This window comes from Osmerus eperlanus, chromosome 7 (assembly GCF_963692335.1).
Source record: "Osmerus eperlanus chromosome 7, fOsmEpe2.1, whole genome shotgun sequence".
NCBI classification, from domain to species: domain Eukaryota; kingdom Metazoa; phylum Chordata; class Actinopteri; order Osmeriformes; family Osmeridae; genus Osmerus; species Osmerus eperlanus.
The window spans coordinates 12,109,218-12,121,802 of NC_085024.1; the positions used below are offsets into that span (position 1 = coordinate 12,109,218).

General features: G+C 46.2%; 1 protein-coding gene across 3 annotated transcripts in view; it reads right to left on the reverse strand.

The window, feature by feature from the left end:
- Window positions 1–12,585, reverse strand: part of LOC134023074 (DENN domain-containing protein 4B-like) — a 29,375-nt gene that overhangs the window by 10,703 nt on the left and 6,087 nt on the right. For all 3 annotated transcript variants that reach the window (XM_062464897.1, XM_062464896.1, XM_062464895.1), the window contains exons 2-9: window positions 5,732–6,052; window positions 4,395–4,647; window positions 3,917–3,986; window positions 3,628–3,797; window positions 3,080–3,321; window positions 2,747–2,813; window positions 1,947–2,005; window positions 1,416–1,560 (exon numbers count right to left, since the gene is read on the reverse strand). In XM_062464897.1, coding sequence (XP_062320881.1) covers window positions 1,416–1,560; window positions 1,947–2,005; window positions 2,747–2,813; window positions 3,080–3,321; window positions 3,628–3,797; window positions 3,917–3,986; window positions 4,395–4,647; window positions 5,732–6,033 — 1,308 coding nt within the window. In that variant the 5' untranslated portion in view covers window positions 6,034–6,052. The remainder of the gene's footprint in view (window positions 1–1,415; window positions 1,561–1,946; window positions 2,006–2,746; window positions 2,814–3,079; window positions 3,322–3,627; window positions 3,798–3,916; window positions 3,987–4,394; window positions 4,648–5,731; window positions 6,053–12,585) is intronic.

Consider the following 12,585-nt stretch of genomic DNA (forward strand, 5'->3'; position numbering starts at 1 on the left):
ACCATCAGTGAAGCAAGCCATCGTTAGGCTGAAAAATCAAAACAAACCTATCAGAGAGATAGCAAAAACATTAGGTGTGGCCAAATCAACTGTTTGGTACATTCTTAAAAAGAAAGAACGCACTGGTGAGCTCAGCAACACCAAAAGACCTGGAAGACCACGGAAAACAACTGTGGTGGATGACAGAAGAATTCTTTCCCTGGTGAAGAAAAACCCCTTCACAACAGTTGGCCAGATCAAGAACACTCTCCAGGAGGTAGGCGTATCTGTGTCAAAGTCAAAAATTAAGAGAAGACTTCACCAGAGTAAATACAGAGGGTTCACCACAAGATGTGAACCATTGGTGAGTCTCAAAAACAGGAAGACCAGATTAGAGTTTGCCAAAAAACATCTAAAAGACCCTGTACAGTTCTGGAACAACATCCTATGGACAGATGAGACCAAGATCAACTTGTACCAGAATGATGGGAAGAGAAGAGTATGGAGAAGGGAAGGAACTGCTCATGATCCAAAGCATACCACCTCATCAGTGAAGCATGGTGGAGGTAGTGTTATGGCGTGGGCATGTATGGCTGCCAATGGAACTGGTTCCCTTGTATTTAGCGATGATGTGACTGCTGACAAAAGCAGTAGGATGAATTCTGAAGTGTTTCTGGCAATATTATCTGCTCAGATTCAGCCAAATGCTTCAGAACTCATAGGACGGCGCTTCACAGTGCAGATGGACAATGACCCGAAGCATACTGCGAAAGCAACCAAAGAGTTTTTTTAAGGCAAAGAAGTGGAATGTTCTGCAATGGCCAAGTCAATCACCTGACCTAAATCCAATTGAGCATGCATTTCACTTGCTAAAGACAAAACTGAAGGGAAAATGCCCCAAGAACAAGCAGAAACTGAAGACAGTTGCAGTAGAGGCCTGGCAGAGCATCACCAGGGACGAAACCCAGCGTCTGGTGATGTCTATGGGTTCCAGACTTCAGGCTGTCATTGACTGCAAAGGATTTGCAACCAAGTATTAAAAGTGACAATTAGATTTATGATTATGTTAGTTTGTCCAATTATTTTTGGTCCCTTAAAAAGGGGGGGGCCACATATAAAATGTGTTGTAATTCCTACACCGTTCACCTGATTTGGATGTAAATACCCTGAAATTAAAGCTGAAAGTCTGCACTTAAAGCACATTTTGATTGTTTCATTTCAAATCCATTGTGGTGGTATACAGAGCCAAAATGATGAAAATTGTGTCAATGTCCAAATACTTATGGACCTAACTGTACATGTCTTGTACAATTACATTTCAGACGATAATCACGGAAGAAATCTCGGACGCCTGAGATGACTGCGCGGTACTGTATGCGAGTGTGTGTGCGCGAGTGTGTGTGTGTGCAAGGCTGTGGGGCGGGGGACACACTCACAGACACCAGTGCCTCGCTGACGGAGGTGAGGACGTCGGGCCGGAGGGAGTGCAGCAGCAGCTTGTGTTCCGTCAGCACGGCCAGCAGCAGGGAGCAGGCGCTCTCCGGCCCCAGGTTTTGCAGCAGCTTCAGGAAGCTGGCACCACTGGGGGAGGGGAGGAACGCCGTCAGAACCATGCCCCCCAAAACAGGACGTCCTCGTTTCATTTCATCGGCACATTCTCATGACATAATTTCTTTCAGTCGTTTGTTTGCTCAATCGTTTTGGCTGTTTTCCATTCATCCAGGTTGGCGGCTCGGGAAACAGGTTTTGGTTAGATGGGTTTGATGCCATTTTAAAGCACTCAAATCTCTCTCGGGAGCAAGTCAGGCTTTTCCCAGACGCACACATTCATCACTTATTCCTCTTCTCACACATAAACAACGGAATCACGTGTGCTTTGTGCTGTAACTGAAGCCACTTACCGCTACAAACGTACAAAGTTGCATTAGACTTTTAGGAGACTGTTAATAGACTATTCATCAACTGACCTTAGTGGTAGGGGGGAGGAGACTGGCTGGCACAGAAGGAGGTTATCATACGGGGACAGCTGAAAGAGATGCAGGACCAGCAATTTAACATTTTCGATTGACAAACTGAAATGGCAGAAGATAGTTTGCCCTCAATCTGAGGACAGGAATTCACCCATGCTTTGATTTCATTTCCATAGTTTTCCATCAATCGAAGGACGAGAATTCACCCATGATTTGATTTGATTTCCATGCACCTAACTGATATCGAATGATTAGATGTCCATTCATGAATCACCGCTCATGGGTGAAAGCCCATTGTCCACTTTGTGGGACAGTCAAGTTCATCTTGAATCACTCAAAACCCAGTTTATCATTTAATTAATCTACAGTACCAAGACAGCACAATCACCTGTGTCTTCCACTACAAAATGTACCCACACTTTTATGAAATTAGTGGATGAGAGATTGACTGAATTTGGATTGGGTGGTGTTACCCAGCTGTCTGCACAACCTTCATGCCCATTTCCTGTAAAGGAGGAAGTGGAATTGGAAGTAAGAAATACCACAACGCTGCTTGGGTCCATATCAAATACGGCTCAGTGGGAGGTTACCACGGCAACACAAACAAGCACGTACATGCCGACAGCACACGCACAAACACAAAACACACAATACACAAACGGCACAGGTACTTTTAGAACAGCCTTTGATCGGGTCATGCCAGACAGTAACCAACTTGACAACACATCAAGAGTAAGAAGAAGGGGCCAATCGGCAGCCGGGGCCTGGCTGGCTACATTCCGTGGGTGTCCACATACCTGCACTAAGATGCGAGGTCTCTGAGGGGAGGGGAACGGGACGTTGTGCATGAAGCTGGAGATGTGCCTGGGGAAACACGACAACCAGATGAGAGACTGACGCTGATGTGTCGACCAATCCAACAACACTTGTAGTCATGTGGTGTTAAACAAGTTCAGGCTCATCACCATGAACACGCTTTTTCCCCAGAAGTCGTAACTGTTATACCAGAACCCTCACAGAGGGTTTGTCATAGGCTTTAAAACCTTAACTATAACAACTTTCTTAAACAAAAAACACCCTAGATAAATGTCAAGGTCAAAATCTCATCGGCCAAAACGGCAGCCACTGACTTCTCCAGAGGCAGGACGTGGGGGCCGGAGATGGAGTAGCGGTAGACGAAGGTCAGAAACTTCTGGAAGACGCTGAAGAAGGGCCAGTGTGAGAGCACGCACACGCTCTTCTTCACCTGCAGCATGCGGTTGGTGATGGGACGCCGGTCCACCACGCTCACCAGGCCCAGACGCACACTCTGCCGCTCCGAGAGGCCCTCGCGCGGGAACGCCTCGTAGAACTGGATGGCGGCGCCGTACACCTGGGGCCGGGAGAGGGACACAGTGTGAGGCGAGGGCTGAGAAGCATAGCATTTCCGGCATTAGCATCATGCTAAGTTGACGTGACTTTCAGGCATGCAAAAAAAAAAGAAAAAAAAGTAGCTATTTTGTTACTGAATGATAGATGATGAATATTCAACACAAGTTTTTTAATGCCACTAGACGTTCACAAAATCGATGCCAACTACAGTGTGTGTTGTGAGTGAGATATAGAGGAGGAAAGACAAAGATAGAGAGAGAAAAGATGAGGAAAGATAAGAGAGTGAATGGCGGCGGGGGGTGCCGACCTTGTCCCCGCAGGCGCTGGTGAGGACGAAGGTGGAGAACACGGGCAGCTGGTACTTGGTGTTGAGGGGCCAGCTCTCCACTGTAACGCCCATGGGCAGACAGAACATGGGCACCGACTCAGGCAGAGGAAACGACTCCAGATCGGCCTCCGGGTACCGATTGATCAGACCTACACACACACTGCATCTTAGTCAATTACACTTTAGATGTATAGTGAGTGATTAATAGGCATCCATGATTCAATTTCACCAAGTGGTTTTATATCTGTGCGTGTACACACACGCTCACCTGCTTCGTAAACCAGGGCGTTGGCTTTGGCCACCGCTCTCTTATAGCACAGATACAGGGCTGGACCCCACTGTGAAGCCAACACAATAACAATGAGATACTCTCGACAGTCCACCTGGTTGCTAAATCAAATGTGAATCACTCGAAAGGGGAAGAAAGACCCAAATAGGAAACAGTGAAAGAGGAAGGGTGACAGAGCGAGAGAAAGGAGAAGGACTTGAGATGAAACGGCGACAGATGATTCAGGGGAGGAAACGAATGCTTTGCTGCCCAGAATTGATGGCACTTCTGCTCACAAGAAGAGAGGAGAGAATGTCAGCAAGACACAAAGAGAGCTCGAGTGAAAGAAATAAAAGAACGAAAGAAAAGAACGAGGACAGTAAATAAGAGCACTCGGAGGACTTATTAAGCCGAGAGACAAGACAATTCAAGTTTAGACAGCGGGGGGACAACTAAAGTGGCTGCTGACGTCCCTCACCATGCCAGTGTTGAGGTTCTTGTCCACCCTGCAGAACGTGTGCGGGGCCACCTCTCCCTTGCTGGGCAGGAGGAGGGAGATGTCTGTCACGCCCAGCGTGTGGAGGGCCTGGGAGTCGGGGGCGCGCCTGTACGTCAGGAAGGTGCGGTGGGCGGCCGGCCCCCCCGAACTCAGGTTGGCAGAGCGGCTGTAGGGGGTGGTCTCGATCACGAACCAGCCCTGCTTCACCATGTCCTTGCCCTCATAGAGGACCCTGGGGGGAGGGGGGGGTCTTGTTAATGGGTGCATCTCAATTTGTCTCATATGGGACTGTTTATGGTGCTTTCAGTGGTTCCATCCTGTTAAACCAAGCCTACAAAAGCACGGACATTGGACCGTCCCTGAATCGGTTGTGTCACCCTCAAATTAAAGGTCCCATGACATGAACATTTCACTTTAGGAGGTTATTTAACATTAATATGTTCCCCTGGCCTGCCTTTGGTCCCCCATTGGCTAGAAATTTTGATAGGTGTAAACCAAGCCCTGGGTATTCTTCTCCGCCTTTGATAAAATGAAAGCTCAAACGCTCGGTTTTGAAAATGTTCCTCTCATGCCGTCATAAGAGGGAAGGTTACATCCCCTTTCTCTGCTTTGCCCGCCCAGAGAATCTGGCCCGCCCATGAGAAACTGAGATACGACCGTGCGAGTGCGATATCGTTTTTTCCTCGAGACGGACATCATGGCTTGCAAACAAAAGAAGCATAACAGTTGCTCAGTGTTTGGATGATCAAAGTATTTTTTTAGTTCCTTCATCCGAGCCTCTGAAGAACCAGTGTCTTAATACACACACTGTAACGCGAAAGTTGTACACTTCTTTGTTATTTGGATAACCGTTCTGCTGTTGGTGTAATGGCGCGCATGATATCCACCTTTCCCCTCATTGAAATAACTATGTGTGTGCACCCTTGCAAACCAGGGTGATAAGACGAGCCTAAACATGCTTAGCTTCTATCTTCTTGCACCTGGAATATATACAAAGTAATACATTTGACCTTGTTGTCTCGACACAGGCCAGCACACCCCCACCCTCCACCTTGCCCCGCCTCTTTCTTCCTCATTAGCATTTAAAGCTACAGACACAGAAACGCCACGTCCTGAGGAAAGCTCATTGTGGGACAGCTCATAGTGGCTGTAATTCGGGAAAGAGACTTCAGATACAGTATTAGGGGACCACTAAGGCCTATATAAAAGCATCCACAAACAGCATGTCAAGGGACCTTTAAAAGGGGCTTTGTCACCAAAACGCCACGAGAAAATACATTAGACGCCTCGAAAAGCCCCCGAGGTGCGTCGCTCACCCGAGGTCGAGGACGGGAGGCTTGTCGTGGCCGCGGCGGTAGCACAGGTACATGTGCGGGTTGTTGATGAGGCCCGCGCTCAGCTCGGCCGGGTGGCCGGCCTGGGTCTTCTCGATGCAGGTGAAGCCCTCGGGCACCTCCTCGCCCAGGCCGCGGGCGATCACCGCCAGGTCGGTCACGGGCTCCACCGCCCGGCCGCCCCTTTGTTGGCCCTCCTCGTCCAGGGGCGCCGACGACACCCCGGGCGTCAGCCCCGCCACCACAAAATAGTCCACCAGCTGGGGGCATTTCTCCTCCGTCATGCCGCCTGGTTGCCCGCAGCTGGGGGGGCAAAGAGAGAGGAGGGGAGAAGAGGGGGGAAATAAGAAGCAGTGGGGTTAGAAATTGTTCAAAGTGGTGGTAGAGATAGTAGAAGATAGTGGGGCAAAAAATGTAGGTGGTGTAAATTAGGAAAAAAGTGGAGATGGGGAGAAAAGGAGTGAAAAAGAAAAGAGGGATGGATCGGGGGGGGGGTGGGAGGGAGGTTGCAAGAGGTGAGCAGAGAACCATTAAATGCAAAGCAGACTAGGAGCTGAATTATGCAGGATACAGCCAGTCACTGACAAGCGCATTTACACACAGATGACTAACATTAGCAAGACTGGTATGAGTGTGTAAGGAGTAAGAAAGCCTAAACTGTTGAATCTGGAGGGAGATAACTTATCTATAGTCATGTGTAAATAGACTGTGTGTAAGTGTACTGATATTAATCAGGGTGAGCAAGGGTTGTTTACAGATAGTATTGTTGAAGCATATAAATCACCTGCTTATTTCCCAGAGAGAGACAGAGAGAGAAACAGACATACAGACAGACAGACAGACAGACAGACAGACAGACAGACAGACAGAGAAAGAGAGAGGACAGAAGATGTTTTCCCTTTACTGTGCAATGTAACAAAATCAATGTGTGATTAAACCAACCAAAGCGGGTGGGGTTAGGATGAGACAAGGTTGTGGCGAGGATGGTCGTAAACACAGGATTCCACTGTTGTGTCACACACAGGCTTTTCACTGCTACAAACACTATTATGTAACCCGGCCTTTCCCCCTCCCTGTCCGCTAACCTCTCCACCATATTGTAAGGGTTTGTTATTAGTGCGTCAGCTGGCTTCTTCCTGTGCTGTGAGTGAGTGAGTGAGTCTGTCTGTCTGTCTCTATGTGGAAGGGTGTAACTGACCAGTATCCAAGTGTTTGCAGCCATGGCAGTCTGTCCTGCTTTAAAAAAGCATTTGTGATGACTGGGCAGTGTGTGTGTGTGTGTGTGTGTGTGTGTGTGTGTGTGTGTGTGTGTGTGTGTGTGTGTGTGTGAGCGAAGAAAGACCCAAGTGGGAGAGATGGAGAAAAAGAAAAAAAGAGAGTGGGTGAGAGATCCCACCAAGGAGGTTTTCTAGACAGAGACGATGGGGACGTGTGGACGAGATGAGAGACAACTGAGCATGAGAGGAGACCAGGAGAGTGGGCGAGCGACCACGAAACAGAACACAAGAGAGGGAGAGCACTGACCGAGCATGAATTAAGAGCATGTGTACCAGCGTCGGAAATACACAAGGGCAAAGGGCAAAAATGCCCCTAAGAAATATCATTTTGCCCCTGATATCACTAGGAGAGGGGCAAAAATTGCCCCCAAAACAAACGTTTTGTAATTGTTTTAATCGATCCAGTATTTGCTTCAAAAACAACTTAAATGCGATGTTTGCTCCGGAGGCAGAAGCGCTCATTGCCACAGGCAGCAGCACTCGCTGCTCGCTTTGTGACGCATTTGACGTCAAACGCGTCACAAAGCAAGGGACTCAGCAGAGGAGAGCTCAGGCAGATAAGCCGAGTGCACCAGCTGGGCGTAAAAAAGTTGGTCTTAACCCTTGTGTTATCTTCGGGTCATTCTGACCCATCAGTCATTGTGACCCACCGTCGTATTGCGACAAATTTACCTCATACAAAAACAAAGTGAAGCATTTTCTTTTAACTGTCGGGCTGTCTCAGACCCCCCACATTGGAATGGTTAAAAGAAAATTATTTGTATTTGTTTTTGTATTGGGTAAAATTGGGTAAACACAACGATGGTTCGTTATGAACCTTTGGGTCATGTGACCCGAAGGCAGCACGAGGGTTAACTCCTACGTCAGTCATACGTCCGACTTTGTGATTTGAATTTACACCAAGTGCACCAAGCTTGACAGACCACGGTCGTAGCTACGCATGGTTTTAAGATGCACCTCCTTGTTGAAAATGCGAAAGCGTCAATCGTTGCCAAGCAAAAATAAATAAATAAAAATAATCAAAGAAAACACTTTGAATCTGTAGACTACTGCTTAATAGTCTTATTTTTGCCATTTGGTGACAATTGCTCATATACTGTTTGCCTAAATAAGCATATGTATTATCTTGAACAAAGGTTAAATGTTATTTCACAATTTTCAAAAAGTGCCCCCAATTTTTTTTAAATGCCCCTGGATTTCAGTCAGTGGGGGCAAAAATTGCCCCCCAAAAAATACGTAAATTTCCTACCCTGATGTGTACTGATTCTCAGTAATCCCCCTGCTGCTTTTAGTGGATGTATCCAATGGATGTATAGCCCCTAAGAGGAAATGATTAGTAAGCGAAGTATGGCGTTGAATAAGGGCCTTCCACCATTACTAGGTCAACCCGCCAAAAGTGGGAGGAGTATGTGAGGCGACACAATAGAATAGGCCTTAAATAAATGAACACTCAGAATAATCTGAGGAATAAAATACATATTTGTTTGTGTTCCCTGAGTATCAGGTCTTGTTAGAAAGAGTCAACAACTGAATGAGCCTTGTGCCTTATTAGTTTGTGAACGTGTGACAGTTCGAAAAGGCCTTGAAAAAGAGCGAAAGTAGAGGAAATTGGAAGTTCCGGCTTCATAGGTTAACTGGCAAACAGGAAATAAGACACTGGCAGTCTGTTTCCTGCTCAATCTCCAGGCAACATCAGTGACTTCTTGTGGTAATAGGCTCCCACAGGAAACTATGAAATGCATCATTCTTGGTAAAGAATGAGGCCTATATTTTTATCAAAATTATCAATAAATCACTGAGGGTTAAGCTAAATGTAAGTGCGGTGCGGGGAGAGGAGGCTGCATAGAAATTTGCCAAGACAACCAAAAAACTGGGTGTCACTTCATGTTAAGAAATTGCTGATCTATTCACGGATAGTTCCCTTATCCATTTTTTTTATAGTTTTTTTTGTGTGTGGTAACCTTCTAGCAGGAAAATGGGCACTCATACTCAAGCCCAAATCATGAAAAAAAAAAATAAGAATGAGAAAAAGAACAAGAAAAAGAAATAGGAGATAGAAAGAGAAAGGAAGAAAGAAAGCGAGAGAGACAGAGCGAAGGACAGGACAAGCTAGACAAAGGTTCAGTGACCTTCTCGACAAGAACCTTTGACACAATCCTGTCACGATTAGCATTGTTACCACAGCGGTAATACACCACAGTCTTACATATTTGCAGCAAAAAGTGTTTCGGGGTAAGACCCATGTGAAGAAAGCTGTCAGTTTCACCATTGAGAACTCTCCTCTAAACCACATCCAGTTTCCTGAATGACGCTCACTGCAATCAGAGATGAGAGGGGGGAAGGAGACGAGAGACACACAGAGAGAGAGACACAGAGAGAGACACACAGAGAGAGAAAGAGACACAGAGAGAGAGAGAGAGAGAGAGAGACAGAGAGAGAGACACAGAGAGAGAGAGAGAGAGAGAGAGAGAGAGAGAGAGAGACACAGAGAGAGAGAGAGAGAGAGAGAGAGAGAGACACAGAGAGAGAGACACACACAGAGACAGAGACACACACAGAGACAGAGACACACACAGAGAGAGAGAGAGACACAGAGAGAGAGAGACACACAGACACAGAGAGAGAGAGACACACAGAGAGAGAGAGAGAGAGAGAGAGAGAGAGAGAGAGAGAGAGAGAGAGAGAGCGACAGAGAGACAGAGAGAGGGAGACAGACAGAGAGAGACAAAGAGAGAGAGAGACAGAGAGAGACAGAGAGAGACAGACATGAACGCCAGCTAATGGGGGTATCACCCGGACAGGGCGATGGATACCTCAGAGAGCATCAGCAGCTGAACAGCACCCTGGCAAGAGCAGACATGAGGGGCAGTAGAACATGACCACTGACTGCTACGCGGGACATTGGAGCCAGAAGCTTGGACCATGGTGGGTTTGAGTGCAATTGCGGCTTGAAGCTTGGTCATCAAATAAACATTGCTTCCAGCTTTACGTTTTAAAACCATTCTCAAGTACAGCTTCATGGGTCCTTTGCTATCTCTTTGTCCTTGCCTACAGCATTCACACCTGAAACTACATTTGTGTGAGTTTGCATGCGACTCACATCAAAAAAAACATCCAGAGGCATGACATTATATAACATCTAAACAAGCTATGCACCGGGAGTCAGGGACCTACGTTAAAGATCATATGTAAAAAAAAAATATATATATATATATATATATATGATATGGCCAAAATCTTCCTCACTACACATATATATATATATATATAATTCTGGAATGGCATTATCTTGAACTTTTGAAAATGTTCTTGTGCAAGAACCTTTGAGGAGATTCCGATAGTCTTTACAACCTTGGGAGAAACTCCAAGAGCCTCCATACCCCTGGACCACCACAATCTTTTTTATCTTCAAACATTCAGATGATGCTTCTGTAACACAGGACATGACCACATACACTAGCGTCGCTGTAAAAAGATCACAAGAAAAAGTGGTTTTGGTTTCCTCGTTTGCTACCAGTCTTTTCCCTCCGTCTATTGTCCTCAATACACTACCAACCGACAAAAGTAGAGTTTTAGACAGCTCACTTATCATATAAGTGATAAGGAAGCTGTGAGTACACAAATCTCTTTGTGGCACGGAATTTATGTGCGTGAGTGGGCGTATGTGTGAGTGTGTGTTCAGAGGTGGGCAAGTTAGACTGTGTAAAGGAAGACTGTGTAGGATGGTCTATTTTTCATCTTGTGAGGTAGTTGAGAGATAGAGATGTATTGTACGGGGTGTGTGCAAGCAGCACACCCCGGCCTCAAACTGAGAGAAGCTAGGGTGTTACAGCTGGTGAACCCCCCCCCCCCCCCCACACACACACACACACACACACATCTTCCCAGGTGTGAGCACCTGATAAGGACTCCTCAGCCTCCCAACTGCCTGGACAAAGAGTCTCTGTTTGGGCTTAACATCTACCAATCCTCCCCCTGCCACCCTTCCTTCCCCCGTCTGGCACTAGTCTATCTCTTTGGCACTTCCTACACACGGCTGGGTCTCTAGCCTGTCATTTCACACATTATTATGCCAGCACCATGGAGATGCTAGTCACAACCTCCAAGGTTCAGATAACTACTCTATAATGGTAACAGTAGAGGAATAAGGAGATAATATACACCATTATAAAAATATACAGCAACACCTAGTTCATGTCATTATGTACAGTACATAAATAGATAATGATTGTTTAGGCGATAATAGACTATTTTCCCAACCAGCAAAAATTGTTGGAGAAACCACACTGACATGAGACTTTTCCGAAAATAATTCAAAGAACTCTCAAAAACACTCCAAGGCTCCTTGATATGAATGCTAGTGCTAGGCGATGTCTTTGCTTTTGACAAGCTAACCTCCTTTGTTGAGCCTAACCTTCAACTCTAGCTGGAGGAACAGAGAAGGTATTATTTGTAAGTGATAGACAGAGAGAAAAGGGAGAGTGAGAGAACAATGGAGCCAGATAAAGAGTGTGTGTTAGCATGTGTGGGTGGGACGCTGACGCTCAAGTTAAGTCAGGGGCTTCGCTACGATGTCACTCCAAACAGGGGTCCGGCTGGCCTACAACGACCCATTTGTGACCAGGGTCAGCACGTGACAGTGTCAGACGGTGCACACATCACACAACGTGCACGCACGCACACACAGAGGTACAAAGAAGAGCTGTGAACAAAAAGTGGCATCATCTTCAGCTTTGTCACGACTGTGAGAGACTGCATTATCTTACCAGTCTGTTTCAACAGTAGGGATGTCAGACGCTGTCCGCAAAAACTCCTGACACGAGAGCCACCCAGAGAAATATGGGTGTTTCGCGAGTATGTTGTCACTTCTTTCACTTTCAGGCTGTCTTCTGTTTGTAGAGCTCGTCGGAAAATGGGTTTCTAGTTGAGTCAAATAATCCTTCCTCTAAACCCTGTCTTATGGAACGCCGTGTTAAAACAACCACCCAGAACAGCAACAATGTGTTTAGGTATGGTAGAGCCAAGAGATCAGACTTTTAAGAGAAATATTAGAGGTCAACATGTTGCTGTTTCACAACTGTAGTACTACACGCACTACACAACCTAAAACTGAATTTTGGAGTTATGGTTGTATGGTACAGAAAAGCACCTTAGATGATAGCTCTCTCAACATAAAGCTATTTCTTCCTCAGGAGATAGCAGCTATAGTTCCACAATCAATCACAACTAATGAGAATTACTAGAAGGGAGCTCCATGCAGGCAGGGTTCTTTGGTTACGTCCAAGATCAAATGATTATGTGGCAGTTTGTACATTTTTGAAAGAATCCACCCAGACAAGTGCACAGCAGAGGGCTGGGGTAGCACTTTTCCCTTGACTTAAAACCCTTAATTATGGATGGAGGATCCAGCCAACTGTCTAACTATACAAAATCAGACACCCGTTTCCATAAGCCAATGCCAGTCTATAGTGGCTTACATTTTCTCAAGATAGTAACTAAATAACAAAAGTACTCATTTCAAATAGCCACTGATCAAGCTGGAGGGGGTTGATGTCTCAC